The sequence below is a fragment of the Nilaparvata lugens genome, chromosome 5 (genome assembly GCF_014356525.2).
Source record: "Nilaparvata lugens isolate BPH chromosome 5, ASM1435652v1, whole genome shotgun sequence".
Classification (NCBI taxonomy): Eukaryota; Metazoa; Arthropoda; class Insecta; order Hemiptera; family Delphacidae; genus Nilaparvata; species Nilaparvata lugens.
In genome coordinates, this window is record NC_052508.1 from 30,337,782 (window position 1) to 30,358,575 (window position 20,794).

The 20,794-nt window shown below is 34.4% G+C and overlaps 1 protein-coding gene across 1 annotated transcript in view; it reads left to right on the forward strand.

Moving 5' to 3' along the window:
- LOC111044439 (beta-1-syntrophin) overlaps nucleotides 1-20,794 on the forward strand; it is an 80,480-nt gene that overhangs the window by 9,249 nt on the left and 50,437 nt on the right. Inside the window, exon 2 of the mRNA XM_039429445.1 lies at nucleotides 6,999-7,340. Coding sequence (XP_039285379.1) covers nucleotides 6,999-7,340 — 342 coding nt within the window. The remainder of the gene's footprint in view (nucleotides 1-6,998; nucleotides 7,341-20,794) is intronic.

Here is a 20,794-nt window from a genome sequence, read left to right on the forward strand (position 1 = left end):
CATGAATTCAAACTATTGTAGAATTTCCCCCATTCTCGGACAAATTGTGAGCTCTCCCACACACTGTAGGCCTCCCTCTTATTCGAAATGAAAGCCTCAACTGAGTTGATTGTCCTGTCAGCGAGCTCCATGCTAATTTGACCTTATCGCTGCAATATTCGAATATTGGAGTACTGCCCACACAGTTGTAGAAGCAGTGCAATTGAAGCAGTTGGTTTTCAACGTAGCTCTTGGCATCAACATCTACACATTCTTATTTATCGATAGTCAGATGGTGTCTGTGATAGAAATTTAACAAATTTTGGTAGAATATAGTTGAGAACTGAGCTCACATCTAGATGACTTTTGTGATGTTTGGATTAGACTCGAACATTTCCAACTCCTGTAGTTGAATATGTTTCAAATTCGAAATGTATCAGAATCCAGTCAGATCAAATCCGTATTTCCGAAGCTTTGAACATAATGGATTGGAATAAAATTGATTTATAATTTGTTGTTACTTGTGGTTATAATAATGTAATCTTCCCCAGAAATACATGATAGAATTACCATAATATTGTCCTAATACGGTTCTATTGAACCGTATGAGCCACTGAGCAATGTGTTCAAGTGAGGTCTCCATTATTCAATTTTCAAGTATCGATGAATAATATTGTGATTTATGTAGCAGATCAATAACTTTTCAGTTGATGTTGTTATATTAATGAATTTTAGACTTGGATTCAATAATCAAGTTAGATTCACATACCAAGTGACATTAACTAACCAAAATATACTTTGGGAAGAAGAATGAAATGCTTTTGTCACGGAATAATGATTATTAAGATTATGATAGCAGTGAGAGACTGTAGAGAGAACACTAGTGGTAGGATTATAGATGACCAGAGGCAGAGGCTGCTCCACTATACAGTAGGCAGAATAATGGTGTAGCCACAGCATTCCTCCTCCTACCTCCTACCACGTACTTCTCTCATCTCATGGCAGCCGACTTTTATCGATATCCGTTTGCATTTGCTTTGATGTCCACACATACGACAGACAGGACAGCCTGTGAGACTGCGACACAACTTCCAATAGAATAACCGATAGAACGGATTTGTCGCTTCAGCAAGGCACGCCGACCAACGCTTGACAGAGATTACCTCTCTCTCACTCATACACACAAACTAACTCTCTCTCTCACTCTCTCCATTTTCTGTTCAGTACTTTTTTGTTCATCTTTCCCAAGCTGTTCCATCATTTTTCCCCATCGAGCTTCCATCATTCATCTAGAAATCCGTAGCTGTGGTATGAAAATACAGTTTTCTCTATTCAAATTAATTTTCATTTCTATTTTCAAATTTTATTCCCTTTGACACTGAATTTCAGTGTTTATTTTAAACGTCACTTGAAAGTCATCGAGTTAATGGGTATTATTCCTATTTCTGGGATCTATATCACTCAGTTATGTTCTTCAAAATCAGTTGGGAATTCACCGAATACTGTACATTATTCCTAGCATTTTCCACCTAAAATTTTGGAGCTTCGGTATTATCATAACTGCATTCATCTGGCTGATCCCGGGGCATATGAAATGTGTATATTTAAAAATAATTTTTAATTCTGAAGTTGTAAATTTCATGAAATACGGTAAGCTTTTGGGATCAAAATGTATGTGTTTAAAACTGCTGAAGAATCATAACCTCTTTTGGACTAATAAGCATATTATCAAAATTCGGGAATGGAATAGTAAGGGCTATAAGCCTGTTTTTTCGTTTTCAATCATTTTATGATTAAGTTGTTTTGTCATTGTTGTTAAATAAATAAATCTTACCGAAAGAATGACAAACTTGGTTTTAGAGAAAGCAAAGATAAAGATGAGGTGAACGAGTCTGAACTTTTATTATTTAACGAAAATCCCGATTAAATGCTGTAAATTATTGATTAGCATTTGAACAAATGCAATTTCCAATTTATTTCCATCTGAATCTGAACTTCCCTTAATATTGTAATCTGACATCGAGAGCTCTTATTATTTAATTACTATGTTTGTATTCAAATAGCCTTTTATCTTCCTTGAAACTACTTAGTCAACTTTATGAGAATCTGTATTTTGTTATGAGTGTGTTTACCAACTTCATTAGTCCACTATTATAATATGTTCATAACTGGGCGTACTTACAAGCAATTTAAATTACAAGAATTTATTAATCAAGTTAGTGAGATAAGTACTGTAATTAGTTGCTTGATAAATAAATTTGTGAGCAATAAATTTCAATTGATGTGATTACTTGATTTGTTTGCATGAAAAACTCGTAGTCTTTTCTCATCAGAGAATGTCTTGACATTACAGCATGCATGTTGAAGATAAGCTTTATTTCTTACTAGCCGTCAGGCTCGCTTCGCTCGCCATATACGTCTAGGGGGCGGAGCCCCCTGGACCCCCGACTGGATCGTCCAAAAATGAGATCAGCGATCTCTCTTCGCTCGCCTGCATTTTTCATTTGAGCATGCTTCATTCCATCAGAAAGTCAAAGTACTGAGAAAACGCAGAAAAGCTGAAAAAACGTTGGAAAACGCTGATTTTGGGCGTATCTTTGATGAAATATCAAAGTCACCTCATCACAAAATTTTTAGACCCTAGCTAAACCTCTGTACCAAATTTGTACATTTTCTGTTCATTTATTCTAGATAAATCTGAGAAAAAGCAAAAAAAAAAAAAAAAAAACGCTGAAAAAACGAAGATTTTGGCGTATCTTTGGCGTTATTGCAAATTCCTTCTACCGGAACATTGATACTACACCCTACTACACCTAGCTCAGCCCTAGCCCTACCCTTCTACTACACCCTAGCTCTGTTCTAAATTTGAGCAATTTCTGTTTATTTGTTCTCGATAGATCTGAGAAAAAGCAAAAAACGCTTATTTTGGGCGTATATTTGGCGTTATTGCAAATTCCTTCTAACACAACATTATTACACCCTAGCTCAGCTGCTGTACTAAATTCGAACAATTTCTGCTCATTTGTTCTCGATAAATCTGAGAAAAAGCAAAAAAAAAAAAAAAAAACGCTGGAAAAACGCTAAATTTGGGCGTATCTTTGACGTTATTGCAAATTCCTTCTAACACAACATTATTACACCCTAGCTGAGCGTCTGTACTAAATTTGAACATTTTCTATTCATTTGTTCTCGATAAAGCTGAGAAAACGCTGGAAAAACGCAGATTTTGGGCGTATCTTTGGAATTTTTTCCAAATCCGTTCTTAGTGCGCCTCTAAAGGGTCAACTGAACATACCTACCAAATTTGAACGTTTTTGGTCCAGTAGATTTTTAGTTCTGCGAGTGAGTGAGTGAGTGAGTCAGTCAGTCAGTGAGTGAGTGAGTGCCATTTCGCTTTTATAGATATAGATGCACATTCTATTCTTTGTTCCTATCACATGTTTGAAAAATATTATGTGAACGTTCTGTATCTACCAAATAAGTTTGTTTGATTCAATTAAATACACTTCGTGTTTCATCATCATTTCTTCAAATATACTTAATTTACAAAGAATAATATCGGGGCATCGAGCTTCGCTCGTTATTTATTGATAAATAGAACTCAATTCTTCAAAATGATTGGGGAAGGACCAACAGGCACAGCCCAAAACTGATTCTTCCCCGAATCTCGATTTATCTATATCTTCTTCTATATAAATAAAAATCGTGCCTTGAATTTTGACATTCAATTAAATTTTTTTATTTGTGTTCACCACACCAGACCAGGTTTATGGCCTATCAAATTTATAATCCGACTTCAGGACTCTCCTACGGTCCTTCAAAGTTTGCATGTAATCCTTATGGGAAAAGATTTGTGAGCTGGCCACACACAGAAATAAAAATCAGCTGTTATAATCATTGCGTCATCCAACAGCCGTCGGTAGATCTGTTTTTACTTTCCTTGCCCTATTACCATAGGTAAGGAAAGTATAATTTCTTTCCGAAAAAATAAAAATCTGGTGTGGCGCACTCACACAACTTTCCTTGCCGTTATTAGAATTGATCACCTGACGCTAGTGTTCACGCGCATCACAAGTCTACTACTTATAAACAAAGATCTAAGCCCGCTGGTGACAGTACAATAACGCTGGAGATATACGAGGTCTGATATCTCTTCATAGTGAATGATTTAATAGAATCAACAGTTGCTAACAGTTTGCAATATTGGATAATCACATTTTCTCGAATTTCGAGCTTAATATCAATTTTAGGTGAAAATGTTACTCAACATAATTTGTAGAGATTTTTATGCTCAATCTTCTCCACTCGAATTTTTTTGTTTCAATTGTATCTGAAGCCTAATAATTGGGAATCTGAAATCCAACTTTGCATAGATGGGGCGGAGCTCCTGAAATTTTTACAGATATGGGACTTGTGGCAATAATTGTAGGAGCTCATCAATGACTATTCCAGGCATGAATTTAATCGAAATCGTTGGAGCCGTTTTCGAGAAAATCGCGAAAAACCCTGTTTTTGACAACATTTTTGTCATTTTAGCCGCCATCTTGAATAGCATTTGATCGAAATTATTCGTGTCGGATCCTTATATTGTAAGGACTTTAAGTTCCAAATTTCAAGATTGCTTTCCGAAAAAATTAAGGTACCCCAATTTCTACATTTCTATACGTTTCAAGGTCCCCTGAGTCCGAAAAAGTGGTTTTTGGGTATTGGTCTGTATGTGTGTGTGTGTGTGTGTGTGTGTGTGTGTGTGTGTGTATATGAGTGTATGTGCGTCTGTGTACACGATATCTCATCTCCCAATCAACGGAATGACTTGAAATTTGGAACGTAAGGTCCTTACAATATAAGGATCCGACACGAACAATTTCGATCAAATGCTATTCAAGATTGCGGCTAAAATGACCAAAATTTTGTCAAAAACAGGTTTTTTCGCGATTTTCTCGAAAACGGCTCCAACGATTATGATTAAAGTTATACCTGAAATAGTCATCAATTATCTCTATCAACTGCCACAAGTCCCATATCTGTAAAAATTTCAGGAGCTCCGCCCCATCTATGCAAAGTTGGATTTTAGATTCTCAATTATCAGGCTTGAGATACAATTTAAACAAAAAAATTTGAGTGGAAAAGATTGAGCATAAGAATCTCTACAATTAACGTTCAGTAACATTTTCACCTAAAATTAAAAATAAGCTCGATATTCGAGAAAATGTGATTATCCAATTGCAAACTGTTGGCCACTGTTGATTCTATTAAATCATTCACTATGAAGAGATTGCAGACCTCGTGGGTCTCCAGCGTTATTGCCCTGTCACCAGCTGGATCAAATCTTTGAACAGTAGACGTGAGATGCGCGGAAACACTAGCGTCAGGTGATCAATTTTCATAACGGCAAGGAAAGTTGTGTGAGTGCGCCAACAATACTGATTGTTGGATGATTTTCATAAAAATTTAGTGACATCAGATTAAGCTAAGCATACCTGAGAAGGCGCGGCTTGGTGATACAAAGTGTTGATCTTATGGAGATTGCCTCATCACACCGTTCCACGCCATGTCTGATTCAGTGTGTGTGAGTTCTTCCATTCAAACCAATAAGCAAGAACCACCTGGATGCAAAATGCCGCATCGCGCCTCCCCAGGTGTGCATCCAGCTAAAGTTTGTCATGAGATGAGATTAACTATTCGGCGGTACGAAGTTCGCCGGGCCAGCTAGTGCACTAAATATTCCAAAAAGTAGGTTATGTTCCATACACTTGAATTCAGGTCAAATTTTCAGTCCAAACATTTTTGAAAACAGAAAAGTTCTAATTTACCTATATTGTTAGCCAAATTGAATAACAAAATAACACTCACTAAACACTTAAAACTGTAAAATAATGATCAACTTTGGAAATTATGATATATTCTAATTTAGAATGATATACCTACCATATCATGTCAACAAATCAGATTATTTTGATCAAGTCTATTAAAATTTCTAGATCATATTTCTCGTGAGATACGGTAAGCTGATTGATTATACAGCTTATCTCCCACACAGGGACATGCATCTTCTGTTATCGACAGACGACGAAATTATCATCTGTTTTTTCCAAGGATGAATTATCCTTTTCATGTCCTTCAGCGAGTTTTTCCAGGGATGAGACCTAGTGCAATGGAATTATAAACCTACTATGTTCCAAATTTCGTGAAAATCGTTAGAGCCGTTTCCGAGATCCGTTGAACATAAATAACCATATAAATAGCCAGATAACCAGTTATAAAAATAACCAGATATAAAAATATATACAAAAATTGCTCGCTTAATATAATAGGATAAATAATAGATACTTCATATATTCTATTTTGAGAATATCTTACAATCTGTTGAATGGTGATTAAAATATTAAACTTTTTATTCATGACTTATGACACTGGTCTAGCTGGTCTGGCTCATTGCCAGTAATGAAGGGTTGTTTACTATTAATGAAGGGGTTTTTGTCAAAAAATATAGAACTAGGCATGAAAACAATAAATTTCTTGAAAAATGAAACTTGCACGGTTTTTTGAATTCTTGACATTGTTCTACTAAAGTAAAGCTTCACGGTTTTTTGAAATTCTTGAAATTGCTTTATCATTAAGGTGATGAGTTGAAGGTAGTTTTTGTAATAGGTACTGATAATTGAATCAATAATGACATCAAAGTCGGAAACCTGAAAAGTTACAGGTACCTGCATTCAAATTGCTTATTTGTCACATCTCCACATTCTATATAACTTTCAATATTTCAAAAGTGAAATTAGTATACCTTTGAAGTGTAAAAAGTAGTTTTTCAAAAGTAAAAAGGCAATATTTCAAAAGTAGTACTTTTCAATCTCATTTATTGCGCATGCATTTTCCAGTGAACATCAAGTTGAGTCAACCAATTTCATTAATTATTTAGCACATGTACGAATGAGAACTCTTCTTTGTTACATCTTATTTCATTGAATGTATTAAGTTGATTTAGCACTTCAATATTTTCTTGTTTACTTTTTGAGCATTTACTATTAGTAATATTATTATAGCACTTTTATGTTGTGTATGTTTTTGTAATGTTTTTGTAGTTGTAGTGGCCTGTTCCTGTTGTCTGTTGCATGTGCTGGTCTGTGCCACTGACGGGGTAGTGGTGACGTGGTTGTATGTTACAGTCAAGTACCTGCGCGAAGTGCGACCCTACTTCCGGAAGGCGTCGATCATCTCGGAGGTGGGCTGGGAGCTGCAGCGCGGATTCCTGTCGCAGGCACCCCCCAGTCCGGGCCCTAGTCCGCCACGCGCCGACACGCGCTATCTGCCGCTGCAGCTCTGTCACCTGGCCAGGAATCTCGCTCATCTCGATCCTGGTCAGTGCTCACTTATCACATTGTGTACATCAGGCGCTTGCCCATTTCCAATTTATACTATACTGTCCGAATCAAAATGTAGGTTTTGTCACTTCCACTTTTCAAAAACAATTCATACATTTCAATCCACAGTAGATACAATGATCATAAATGCTCACAACTTGAGTAAGATAATATTGAGCGGTTTTAAGAAGATTAGGCTAGATTAAATTGAATCATGGGTATGTGAGTGTGTAAATTAGGCATACATATTAGGGTATTTGAAGAATGGAAGGTATTGGCAGCGCTTGTCTTGATTATGAATTATAGATATAGAATTAAAAAAAAAGAATTATGGTATGTGAGTAGGCTAGGCTAATTTGATAGACTAGGCATACAGGGTATTAGGAGAAGGAATGGTAGCGGTAGTGCTTGTCTTAACGTCTCTTCCTATCAAATTCCATTCAATGACCAAACAGATGTTTGGTACCGTACATGAACATTGATGGAAACTGAAATAATGTAAAGTACTGGATGCCAGTATTTTTCGTCTGTTCATTATCAGTTTTTAAGCTGCTTATGGATTCTCAAGTTCGAGTGCATTCTAGAAATAGTAGATTTTTGGTAGGTGGACGGAAGCGTAAAATTTTATTAGACAAAATATAAAATTTTGATGCGGAAATTTCCTAATTTTCTGGCTTTGTGTAGTAATAACATCCCGAACAATAGATTATCGGGGCACCGAGCTTCGCTCTGGAGTACAAAAGCATAGAAGCATAAAAGCAACAGGCACAGCCAAAAACTTCCCCGAATTTTTATGTATAGCCTACACAATAAATACAATAGTCCAAAAAGTAGGTTATGCTTCATACACTTTTGAATTTAAGTCTAATTTTCAGTCCAAACAATTGAAAACAGAAAAGTTCGGATTTAGATTTTTTACAAACCAAATTGAATAACAAAATAACATTCACTAATCACTTAAACCTGTAAAATAATGATTAATTTTCAAAATTTTGATATAGGTATTTTAAGTTAGAATGATATACTTTGTTTGCTACAATATTTGTTAATATAAATAAAAAAACAATGTATCTTTAATAAAATCATATCGTTGGTCATGTCAACAAATCAGGTATGTTGATCAAGTCGATTAATTTCTTGCCAGATAATACTTCTCGTGAGATAGCTGATTGATTACAATAGTTCAACAGCTGAACATAATTCTGTCTCGCTCCCACACAGGCACTCGCATCTTCCATCATCGACAGACGACGAAATTATCAGCTGTTTTTCCAAGGATGAACAATTATTATCCTTCTTATGTCCTTCAGCGAGTTTTCCCAGGAATGAGACCATGTGAAATCAAAATTTTATATCAAGAACCTCCATATTGCAAATTTCATCAAAATCGTTGAAGCCGTTTTCGAGACATTGGACATACATAAATAAATACATACAGAAATTGCTCGCTTAATATAATAGGATATACGATAAAATGTTTTTTAGATCTAAAAGGATGACATCAGTCAGCTCGATATCTTGATTTGGAGCCGAGATATATATATATATTTTTTTTTTTTTTTTTGAATCCATAGCAGTTTGAAACTTCTTGTGGTGTTTCCCTGGTGGGGAAACAAGCTAGGGAACGATGGCGACAGTTCTAGGCTATGTACCATGTATACTTACACCCTGCGAAAATTCAGCTTTCCCTAATTTGTTGTGCGAAACTTGTTTTTTCTTTGTTCTTCAGTTTGTGAGCCATGGCCATTCTATACTTCTTCTAGAAGTTATATAGAAGAACTATAATGGCAACTAAAGATGGCCATGATTGGTCAAGCACGAAGTTTTCATACTTATTGTTGATAGAATATACCAGGAACACGTGTTCTGCACTGCACTCAGATTCATGTTGAATTAGGGTATCACACACATAGAAAAAATAGTTGCAAAGTTCCATCTAGAGTAGAAAGGATTTTCTGTTTTTTCTCTTCTAAATATGTAAAATGCTTATTTAAAATCAACAATGCATTACCACTGACTTGAAAACATTGATTTTCACACTTTGTCGCACTTGTAATGCAAGTGAACATAATCAATTTCTGAACTATTCAAGAGTATGGAAGTACAAAGGTATATAAAATTTCCACTATTTGGAGTACCTTCACAAACCGAAAATACTTTTAAATCTATCAATATAGGTAGTGGAAATTCTTTTGTTAGCTGGCCACAGCCTTTTGATCTGGATCTCTTCAGTCTATGTGACTACAGTCTACTATTGCTACTCCGGCCATGTTTTTGATTCTTATTTCGTTCGGCATTTATTTGTATCACTTGTATCAATTCAAATGGTCCGAATAAAGTATGTTGCTTACTATAGCAATAAATCTATTTGTCACTGTGATGTATTTTTGAGGCAATATTTCTGATGGCGAACTTCGATCTGAACTTTCAGAACATTAGAATTTTCGCTAAGTAAGAGATATCGGGTAGCAAAACCAGGTGTTGCCAGCTAACTAAATATATTGACACCCGGCGGCGTCAAAGACAGGAAACCATTTATCAACTATGTTGCCTCTCCCTTCACGGACTCACACTCCACTCAGCTATTTTCCTATCATATGGGAAACCCCTCATTGAATGACCAGCTCGACCAAATAGACCTCTCAATAAAATGTTATCATACTGAACAGGCGATTTTGTTGCTTATCCAACCAGAAACTTAATTATTGAAATTGAATGCTTTTTGAAAGTAATTCCAGAATTCATGAGAATCAGTATGTATTTCACTAGATAAGAAACATGACAGTTCATTTGCAGTATTGGAAAAAGTCTTGTTAAATTTGAAAGCTTGACATCATAGTCCCACCTTTGTTGTCAATTACAATATTGTATTTTTGAATGCAAATTCCGGAAAGAATGAAACTTTCTCATACGTCTGAATAAGGGTAGGACACTATGCAATGTTGTCTTCCACATAAAAAAGACGATCTGCATAATCGGTAACTAGGTGTTGCCATCTATATCTACCCCGCCTGCAGAGTTCAGAAATATATTGTTGGTTGGCCAAAATGTATATTGATAGTAGGCGGAATTTGATGGTGTATCTGTAGGCTGTTTATATTGTGTTTCATACGATCATTTCTTTGTTCTTTCCTTTATTTATCAAAAAGCTAGCATAGATCAAGAATAGTTAACCTCTTGATGTATCTCTTGAATATATATATATATAGATATATATATATATATATATATATATATATATAGATATATATATATATATATATATATATATATATATATATATATATAGATAAACAGGATACACACGACACGGATACATTAAAAACACTTGAAAACTTACATTTAAACAAGAATTTTCGAGAGCTGGGCCCCTTTGTCAATACTTTAAGTACTTTAAGGATACCCAATCATCGAACTACTATTTTCACAAAATCCTTCTTAGTCAGTGCTTGTCGTGCATGGAATGCACTTCCTGTCTATCGAGAGCCGAGCGAGCTTCATCCTGACTTTAAAAAAAAACATCTTTTGGAACAAATGACTGAAACGTCCGGCCCCAGAGCGATCACATGACAACCATCCCTCACCCATTCCACCAATATAAACCTTTAAACCTGTTATAGAACCTTTAAACCTGTTTTATATTATAAACTCATGTTACTTCAATTATCCACTGCATACTGCTGTATATTACTGAAAGTTGATAACCCTAATCTACTTTCAGCCTACTTCATTTCATTAATCAATTATTTGATCTTATCTACCTATATAATTATTTTACTTTATCAATTTTCTGTTTTTTTTCTCTTAAATATTCATATTGATTAAAACTTTTACAATATTTCCATTAATAAATAAATCCTTAGTTTAAATAATGAAATTAACGTTTTGGTAGATAGTTAGTGGGGAGGATATTTTTAATATTCTAACGGTCGTGACCACAGAGACGCGGTAGAGATGCTGTGTAGACCATAGAGCACAGACTAACGGAGGCGCACTGATGGAAGGAGCATTATGGGATTAGTTGGTGGGCCATGATGGGTTATTTCAAGCGGGAGGTTTCAAATTTGAGTGGTCTATGGATACGGAAAGGTGTAGATTATGAATTGATAGAAAAGAGGAGATTTAAAATTAGAAACCCGAAATGAAGTAGAATAAAATTAGAAAATGGAATTATAGAATTGAATTGGAATTAAATTTATTTTTATAACTAAATTATAACGTGTCGTGTGTATCCTGTTTATAAAACTTTAAAGTGTTTTCTGTTAAGTGCTATATATATATATATATATATATATATATATATATATATATATATATATATATATATATCAATATTGGTTATGAATTGAGATCTCATTCTTCAATTCATGCCTAAAATTCATAAGAGATTTTCTCCGACATTTTCTCGCCAAGAATGTTTTCCGAAAGCAGTGCTTTGGAGGTCATAAATCAAACAGAATGAATGTCCGTTTTTGTGTTCTTGCCACTGGCTGAATGCAGACAACCTTTTTCAAATGTCAGGATTAAGGTCGAAGTTACAAAAAAATGGAATCAAAATGTGAATAGCTTCCTCTCATCTTTGACCTCTCACTTGCTGTACGACTCAAAATTGATAACTTTTGTGAGCATGCAACCGTAGTGGTGATGACCAAGTCATATTCTCAATTAGTCTTCTAATGAAGCAATTTCGTTTCTCACTAATTCCATTGTTTCAAACATATCCAATCAACAGTCCTTGAATGTTAAAATTTAATCTGAAATTAGGGATTGAGCACACAGAAACCTTTCTCAGGATTCCACATAGCAGTAATAATTTAAGAAAACTGTAATACTGTACATAATATTGATTCAAAAACTAAAACTCCACTGCCCTTGCAATGCATCAGTTTAGAGGAGAGAACTTTTAAAATACATTGAGGGCAAAAATTAAAAGTTGAGGCATTGTCACATTCAACTCTCAGTATAATATAAAGTATATGGCGCTGTTTCCAGTCTACTGGTTTTATTTGACTCCCAGATTAATATTTAATCAAGTTTGCTGCTTCGATCATGCTTGTGATGGTACAACAGCGTTTAACTTTGTTTATCTCTCGACTTTTGCTCCAAGCAATATTTTCATAAGTTAGAAACTGCGTACAAACAGTATTGATTAGATTTTCTCTCACATTTCAAATCCTATCTGCCTCCCTTGCTAAACTCACTTCCATGCTTGAAAAAATACTTGGTGATTTATGTATCTCTTGTGTACTAGATCTAGTACACCATGGGACCATATCCATAATCTAGATCACTATGAGATCCATATCAGTCAACTCAAACTTGAACAGAAGTTGATAGCTTCTAGAACGAAAATTCCATTTAATCGACCTTCTTCGATTAATCTCAATGGATAATGATTATTCTAGAAAATCTTATTTCAATTATTAATACTTGAAACAATACAATTAGAAACGATACTATCAATTCAATTTTTATATCATTGTACAGATAGAAATAAATTGGAAGTTGCATTTGTTCAAATTCTAATTAATGAATTATAATAATAATAATAATAATAATAATAATAATAATAATAATAATAATAATAATACGTGTCGTTAATAATAATAATTATTATTATTATTGGGATTTTGGTTTAATACTAATATATTCTCAATCATTATTACTTACGTGAACATTGTTAAGAGAATTGTTCTTGTATTATGTATTTCATAAATTATATTAAATTCAATTTATTCCAATATTAGATTTGGATTTGAATTGCATCATCTGCAATGCGATTCACCAGTTCCATGAGTTTTATCTTAATATTGGATTTTTGGACTGTACTATAAACTTGAGAAGGGACAGTTTTGGGCATAAGCCTGTTGTGCCTTCTCACATAAGTGTAATAAATCTACATTACTGAATCTTCTTCTTCTTCTTCTTAAGGCATCATTGCCTGTTCCGAACCTCATAGTCTCTAAAATCGGACCATCTGACTGAAATAAATAAATATAAACATTGGCTATCATAATAACATAACAAAGTAGTTTGATTCAAACTACTGGATCTTTATAATATTCTTGATTTTGTAAATACATAATAATTATTCATGTTGGTAGGAATCCTTGCTCAGAGTGTAAAACCGGGAGAAGTGAAGCAGAAGCAGCACAGCTTCTACCTCTGAACAAAGCTATTTTTCCTCACTCATTTGTCTGCTGCTATTTAGAACTTCATCCGCCTCAAAATTTCCCATTTCTTTTTTCTCCACTCATTATTTTCTAAGCCTTAGAGAATTATCACCTGAAAATTCCAACTGAATACAACGTTGTTCTTTTCTTGCTGACTATTCAGAACTCATCTCTTGCGTCTGCAATCCATCTCTTTTTGCAAACTGCTTTCACTCATCCTTTGTCATGCCGGTACTTTTCCTCAACATACCTTGATGATGAGTGGTCTCTTCCACTAGCTATTAGAAGAAATGAGAGCTATTCTCGTCTTTAAGAGACTACTACAATTAAAACATTGCTTTAATCTGCCTTTCAAATGCTGTCCTTGTATTTGTCGAATATGGTTATTATAATTGATCTGTTTTTAAATGTGTAACCCAATAGTTCAATTCAGACAATAGAGCCTACTAAGACCTCGCTTGATAATTAATAAGAAATTTACAGGTTTTAACCAATTTGTTCCTTTTTCCCTTTATCCTATAAATAAGAAATCTTAATACATTACAACAAAGGTGTGTGGTGTTGAATTATTTCTTGAGAAAAATCTTATTCAATAGTTAAATTACTGACCCGTACTCTTGTCACTCGAAATCACATCACAGAAACATGGAGCTAGAAGTATGTTCTGCCTGTTCTAGTAGGAAATATGTTTTATTAAAACGAATTTCTCACAGATTGATTAGTTTCTAAGAAAATCTGCTGGGCTCTTTCTTGGAAAATCCTGATGCTTTTATCGGCATCGTTTCCCTTGTCTTCTTAGAAACCTTCTTGTAGTTCTTATATAATTCCCAAATGAAAGTAGAAATTTGAATTAAGAGTCATTAAAAGTGGAAGTTTATGCTCTAAGGCTTCATTTTCCTTAATGCATATTTATTATGATAATTTTTCTGTATCTTGTATTGGAAGTATTCACAAGAAATTATCGCAGAGACTAATGAAACCCTACCTATAAAGACTCAGCTATTCCTGGGAATATCACGGGAGAAGTGTCTTCTTTTCGTTACTTGTATTATTCAATACATTCCATAAATCTTGAATAATGATTCAAATACATGAATTTGAATTTTTCAAAAGTTCAAAACAGAGTCTTTATTGATTTTTCTCGATTTCATCAGTTTATATAAGGAATATTCACAAAACATTAAAAAATCGTTTTGAAATGCTGTTTAGTGTGATTTTGTCTATAGATTTTGTCTACATTATTATTGCAATTGTGCTTTATTGTTGGTTTTTATCAACTAAACCCACAAATTTACAGACGGACAACAACTTGAGCCTCCAGTCAATAGTAGGAACTCCCTAAGCTCGTTCCTATCATTAACTGCTCATCTATTTTACGCTCAAAAGTGACAGTTGGGGCTTTAACTTGATTGTGAGATAAGAGATTATCTTCTATCTATATGGATAGATAAGAGCTAGCAACCAACAATGTGGTCTTTTGTTTACAATGTGCATATTACTTGTTATCAGATTTGGATTGTATTCAGGAATGGATGCAGGGTGCAGGCATTGGAGCACTCTTGGACGTTAGCCAGAGCCAGCCTCCGCGTCAAAACAGCTTCTATCCTCCACTCAAGCAAACTGATAAATCAATTTTCAAATCTGCGACGTGCAATATCATTAGGCCTCGTGATGTCATCTCTTGTTACTAGAAAAATTTAAAAAATGTCGGAACCAATTCAATAGTCAGCTCTATTATTACAGAATTTAATAATAATTGTCACTGTAGTCTAAACTCACTCCCAAGATTCATTATAGAATGAGTGGATGGCATTTTTCAAAATACTCAACATTACAGGATATTTGATAATGAATACTTAACTCTTGATGATATTTATAAAGAGAGATGTGTCTCAATTCATTCTTTCTTATTAGATACTAGCAGGTAACCCGTGCTTCGCTAGGGTCTATTTTAAAACTTGACGTAATGAAATCCAGAAGAATTGAAAATAGGCCTATAAGAATCCTCGGTTAAGAATTTATAAGCACAATTTCAAGTAAATCAGCCCAGTAGTTCAGACGTGATGATGCGTGAAACATAATTATCCCATCCTCTACACGTGTATATGTGTTTAAGCCAGTTCTTTCCTCTTTTATAGTATAGAAGATGATAGATAGATTGATATATCATCCATCTATCTATCATCTTCTATACTACAATAAAATAAATGAATGAGAATAAATTTTGAAAGGTTTGAGATATCAATGTGCTGTTTTCACCATACCTTTTCTCTGGAAATCCTGTATCGGAAACATGTATCATATGACCACCTTTCAATTAAAAAAAGAAGTTGGATTCAAAATGGCGGTTCCAAAATGGCGGAAAAAAATTGTGTGTGACGGAAAACCTGTTTTTATCATTCGAAAAGGATCCCCAATCATACCTATCTTCTAATTTCCCTTTTAAGAGAAATTTTCTGCTGCTTCCTTACAACAACTGAAAGCATGACAAATAATTGAAAACTTGATGTAATCAAATATTGAAGAATTTGAAATAGGTTTATAAACATCCTCGGTTGAGCAAGAATCTATTTGAAAAATTTCAAGTTAATCAGTCCAGTAGTTCAGACGTGATGATGCGTCAAACATAATTTTCCTATACTTTACACCTGTAAAGTATAACACCTGTTATCCAGCTCTTTCCTTTATTATAGTATAGAAGATAATAGATGGATGGATGATAATATTGTTATTCTACTAAAAGATAGAATAGGTTGAATAGTTTCCCCTTCAGAGGGAGTTTTGACAACCCACAAAACTCATTTTTCATTTGAAGATATAATAAAAAGGTGCATATGACCTTATTTATTTGCTGAGCTTGCCAAAATACCCCTCATTCCAATATTAAAATTTTCGACTGCTGACTGTACAGTGAGTCAGTCATTCTATTAGGGCTCGAATAATTTTGAAATTTTAATTAAATAAGAATGAAAGAGAATAATTTCTCTCTGTAAATATCAACACCTTTATTCAAAGACATTAACTGCAAGCGTTTTCATACTGTTGATAGAGCATTTATGAAACTGTAGACGTTTATTTAGCACTTTGTCTCAAAAAGCTGTTCTAGCTGAAAAATTAATAATGCATGCCACGTGTTGGCCTAAACATTTCATCAGGAAAACAAAGTTTCAAAACTATGGGCCAGTTGCACGCTCATACGTCTGTTAAATATGGACATTAACGCCAATTAACAAATCAGTGTTAGTTTTACGGATTCATTTCCGTTCCACAAAGATCGGTTAGTTTTTAATTCCGATTAAGTTCTCCGGTTAACTAACCAAGATTTTAACGGTTTCACAATCCGGAAACACTGTAATTTATCCGACAGTGATATTATTAAAATTATTATTCTAAACAAATGGCAAAAAAGTGAGGTTATGTTATTGAAGTGGTGACTATTCATTACGCATGCGCCATAAAAATGTTCTGTCTGTCGCCAGTGTCGTGCTATCTGCAAACGAAGAAGATTGAAAACTAACCTCAAAAATTAGAATCTAATTTTGAATGCTAATATCAGCTAAATACTCTTTTCTATTTTATTAATAGATGAAATTCATTCATATATTTAGCTCATACTTTGAATTCTGTAGTTTTTTTTACCAAAAACTAATTTTGGAAGACAGCTATCAGTAGGTAACTAATCGGTGTTAGTTGGATTTAATTCCCCATGAATAATGGCCTGTTAAAATTTTTTCACGTCGATTTGGCGTTATCACTTGAAATTTCTTTTTTGTGCAACCAAAATGCATCAGTTAGCGTTAATTTCAATTGAAGTATAGCATTTTATCGCGATTAAACGTTAACCGATGTACGTGCAACTGGGGGAAAGTTTTTTCTAAACAGATGTTTTTGATGTAAATTTGATGCAGCTGTATCACATTCAGCATATTATTATACAGAGTTTGTGAAAATGAAAATATTCATTAATTATCAAAACAATAATATTATTATTATTTTTAAAATAAAAATATTATCGTTATTATTAGAAATATTTATCAATTATCAAAACAATATTATTGAGGTTAAGTGGTATCAGGTAGAAAGCAATAATAGAAACAGATGTTCCTTTTTTAATTTCGACCATATGATTTGGTGATTTTTTATGAAATCGTATGTACCATTGATGGAATTTGAACATTAATTTATTCTGAAAAATCTAGAAGGAAAATTGAAATTTGGGCTTCCAGGTGCACGAGATTGATATTTTTAGAATCTATGTTCAAAATTTGGAGATTTAAATCATTCCCGTTTTTCCGGTATGCAATCCACAAGTTTTGATTCGAACAAACGAACACATGAACAAACACAACCCTACTCTCTCTTATTATAAAGATAAAGATACAGTATATATTTGACTTTTAGTGGGATTAAATTTAGGCTATTCCTAATTCTTGTTGAATGAAAATTATATTTTTCTTGTTATTGATGAATATATCTGTTTTCAATAGACGTAAGGATTTGATTTATAGCATATCGGGATATGTAATTCCAATGTAATCATTTTTTCCTGTTCTTATAAGGCTTCTGAATTTCTCTGAAACAAGGTATCTCTCATTAGCCTTTCAGAGGAATACATCGCTAGCTCCGACAATGATTAATTACCAATAATTATTTTCTGTTCAATTACAAAAATTTCCTGAAATCCGTCCAAAATTTGATTACGAATTCTAATGGAAAAAGTAATGCTAATCTGTTCATAATATCATATTTTCCTCCCTCAACTTGACCCCATCATTTTTGTAATTTTGCTCACCTTAAAACAGCAGTAATCGTGTTTTCTACCTCTTTCTCTCCAAACCCCTTATGCTTCCCCATCATCATTTTGTCTCCTCGTTCCAAATCTTCCCATATGTTGTTTCTCAAGTTGTTCTCATCCTTTTTAGTATTATTTCTCCGTTTCTCTTCTAGTTTGTCTTTCATCGACCGTCTGCTTCCACGATTGAAGTCGATCGCGTGCCGTGGTGGTGGGTGGGTGTCTGTCTTCCTCCTTCTCCCTCTTCTCCTCCTCCTCCTCCTCCTCCATTCTCCTTCATTATTCCCTCCGTCTCTTCCTCATCCTCTTGTTCTGTCACTTCTTCATTCTCCTTCTCTTCCAAAACCGGAGAATAACCGAGCGTAGCCGGAACAAAGCGCTTCCGGACATCACTGATAGCACGAATATTTCTCCATGATCGCCTCACTCACACACGCCTGCAAACCGGAATTCCAATATCTTGTAATGATCATCACTTGTCGTCATGTAATACCCGCGACTTCTCACACTTATCGCCCATCTGTGTAACTAAGATAGTGCCTACACACTAGATTTGTGACTTATTATTTTTTGTAGATTGTCTTACTGATAGCTCATTCATACAAAACTTACCGTACTCATCTTCCTCTTCTTCTACCTTTTAGGGTTTAGGCATCTCTGCCTGTTCCGAACCTCATATTCATCTCTTCTCGAAATCAATCTTCCACGCTTTCTTCACATAGACACAAGTACACATGCATTCATTCTTACTAACTTGACCGATTGGGCAGGACTCTGAAGAGTTCTATTGTTCCTCTCATATAAAATAAAAATGTATATATTTAATACAGAAATTCTTTTAATGTTTTACTTATCTTCTCTCCAAATGTTTCAAATCTCTGAATTCAAAATAAAGTTGACTCATGTTTTCACCCGAAGTAGCTGCCCTGTTCCCTATAACTACTCCTTCATTATCCATTGAAAAAGGTATTTCCTTACCTGGAAAAACCATTCTATTGTCAGGAAACTCTTGCTAGTTTGGAACATATGACAACTTTTTAGTGTAATCTTGTCTCTGTTCAGGAAGCAACAATAACTCACGGTGCTTTCTGTTGAATTAGCTTCCTTGTCTCATCAGTCATTTTCTTATTGGAAGAAAATTATACCTGCGTAGGCCTTAGAACTTCCCTTGCGTGCTGCTAACCTTGTTTCAGTTTTATCATCCATTAGCATAATGATTTTTTCGCTTGACTACTTGTTCATCTCAAATTTTCATATCTGAACAATATAGCTGTGATTCAGTTCTGTTACTCATCTATTGAAATACTGTTGTAAGATGAAGGGATGATCATGCTCCTCCTTACCGTTCTGAGTCGTAAAATTCACAAAAATATCAAAGATAGACTTGAAGACTAGACTTTACAGACTTTAAAGTCGTGTTAAAAATTCATATTATTCAAAGTGACTGTTTGACAAGAGCTCTATACCTATCAGAGTTGCAAACACAACCTCTTTAGACTCTTCTAAAATTGAAAAATTGAAGATTGATTCGTAAAACACCATTGCTCGTTTTTCAAAGAGTAAAGTTTGGAACAGAACGAAACAACGAATGGGTGGCGGTGTAGCTTTCGTGCTTGACCGCAATAGAGACAACCGTACTGTTCACTCCTATGCTTTACAATGTGTTTGAGTTACATGAACGTCGATCGTGAGCGAGACCTACACTGAAAGCTAAACATCGACGTAACCGTTCTGTTCGTACCCTAAGATGAATAAATAACTAATGAATCAAGATTTTATAGCTCTGTATTTTATAATGCTCATCATGTTCCGGTGAACTAGATTGGAATCTATTTTTCATAGCGTATTTGTGAGGTTCAAATTGACAGCAGTGGAAAGCACGTAATTCAATTTTCATGAATCGGCCTAAAAAAATGTTGGGAAAATATTTCCAGTGTTTGTGTGGATTTTATCTCCTCGTCCATGGTCTGCGAAGTCAGCTCTAAATGTTCTCTCAAAGTTTGAAAACTCATCCAAAGTCAGAATTGGCTAAATTAACTTTACTAGAGGTTGAGAAATAATGAAAAAATCTTGGAAGCTGAATTTTTTACACTTCAACTATACAAAATATCAATTTATTAGTTTTGATGAAGAATATGTCGTGTCAAAATTTGATCGAAATGCTTTCACATCCGATTCTAATGTGTTGGCAGTATTACTGACCATGATGGAACATCAAGTACTTTACTGAACACATGCGAGTCGCAGTGCAGATGTGGGGCAGTGTAATGTAGAGGGTGACAATCGGTGATGTGTTGTTAGATCAGCCAATCGACTCTCAAAAAGCAGTGGACTGAGGTTTGGCAGTTTGGCACATCAGTGGCGGCCGGCGGTTTCAGGCGAAGCTTAACGTGGGCGAGGCTGTTGCCCAAACACCGTTCTTATAGACTTTACCCTCAAGTGATATACTCACCATCAAAACTCGTTTGATAAATCTTATTCAGCCA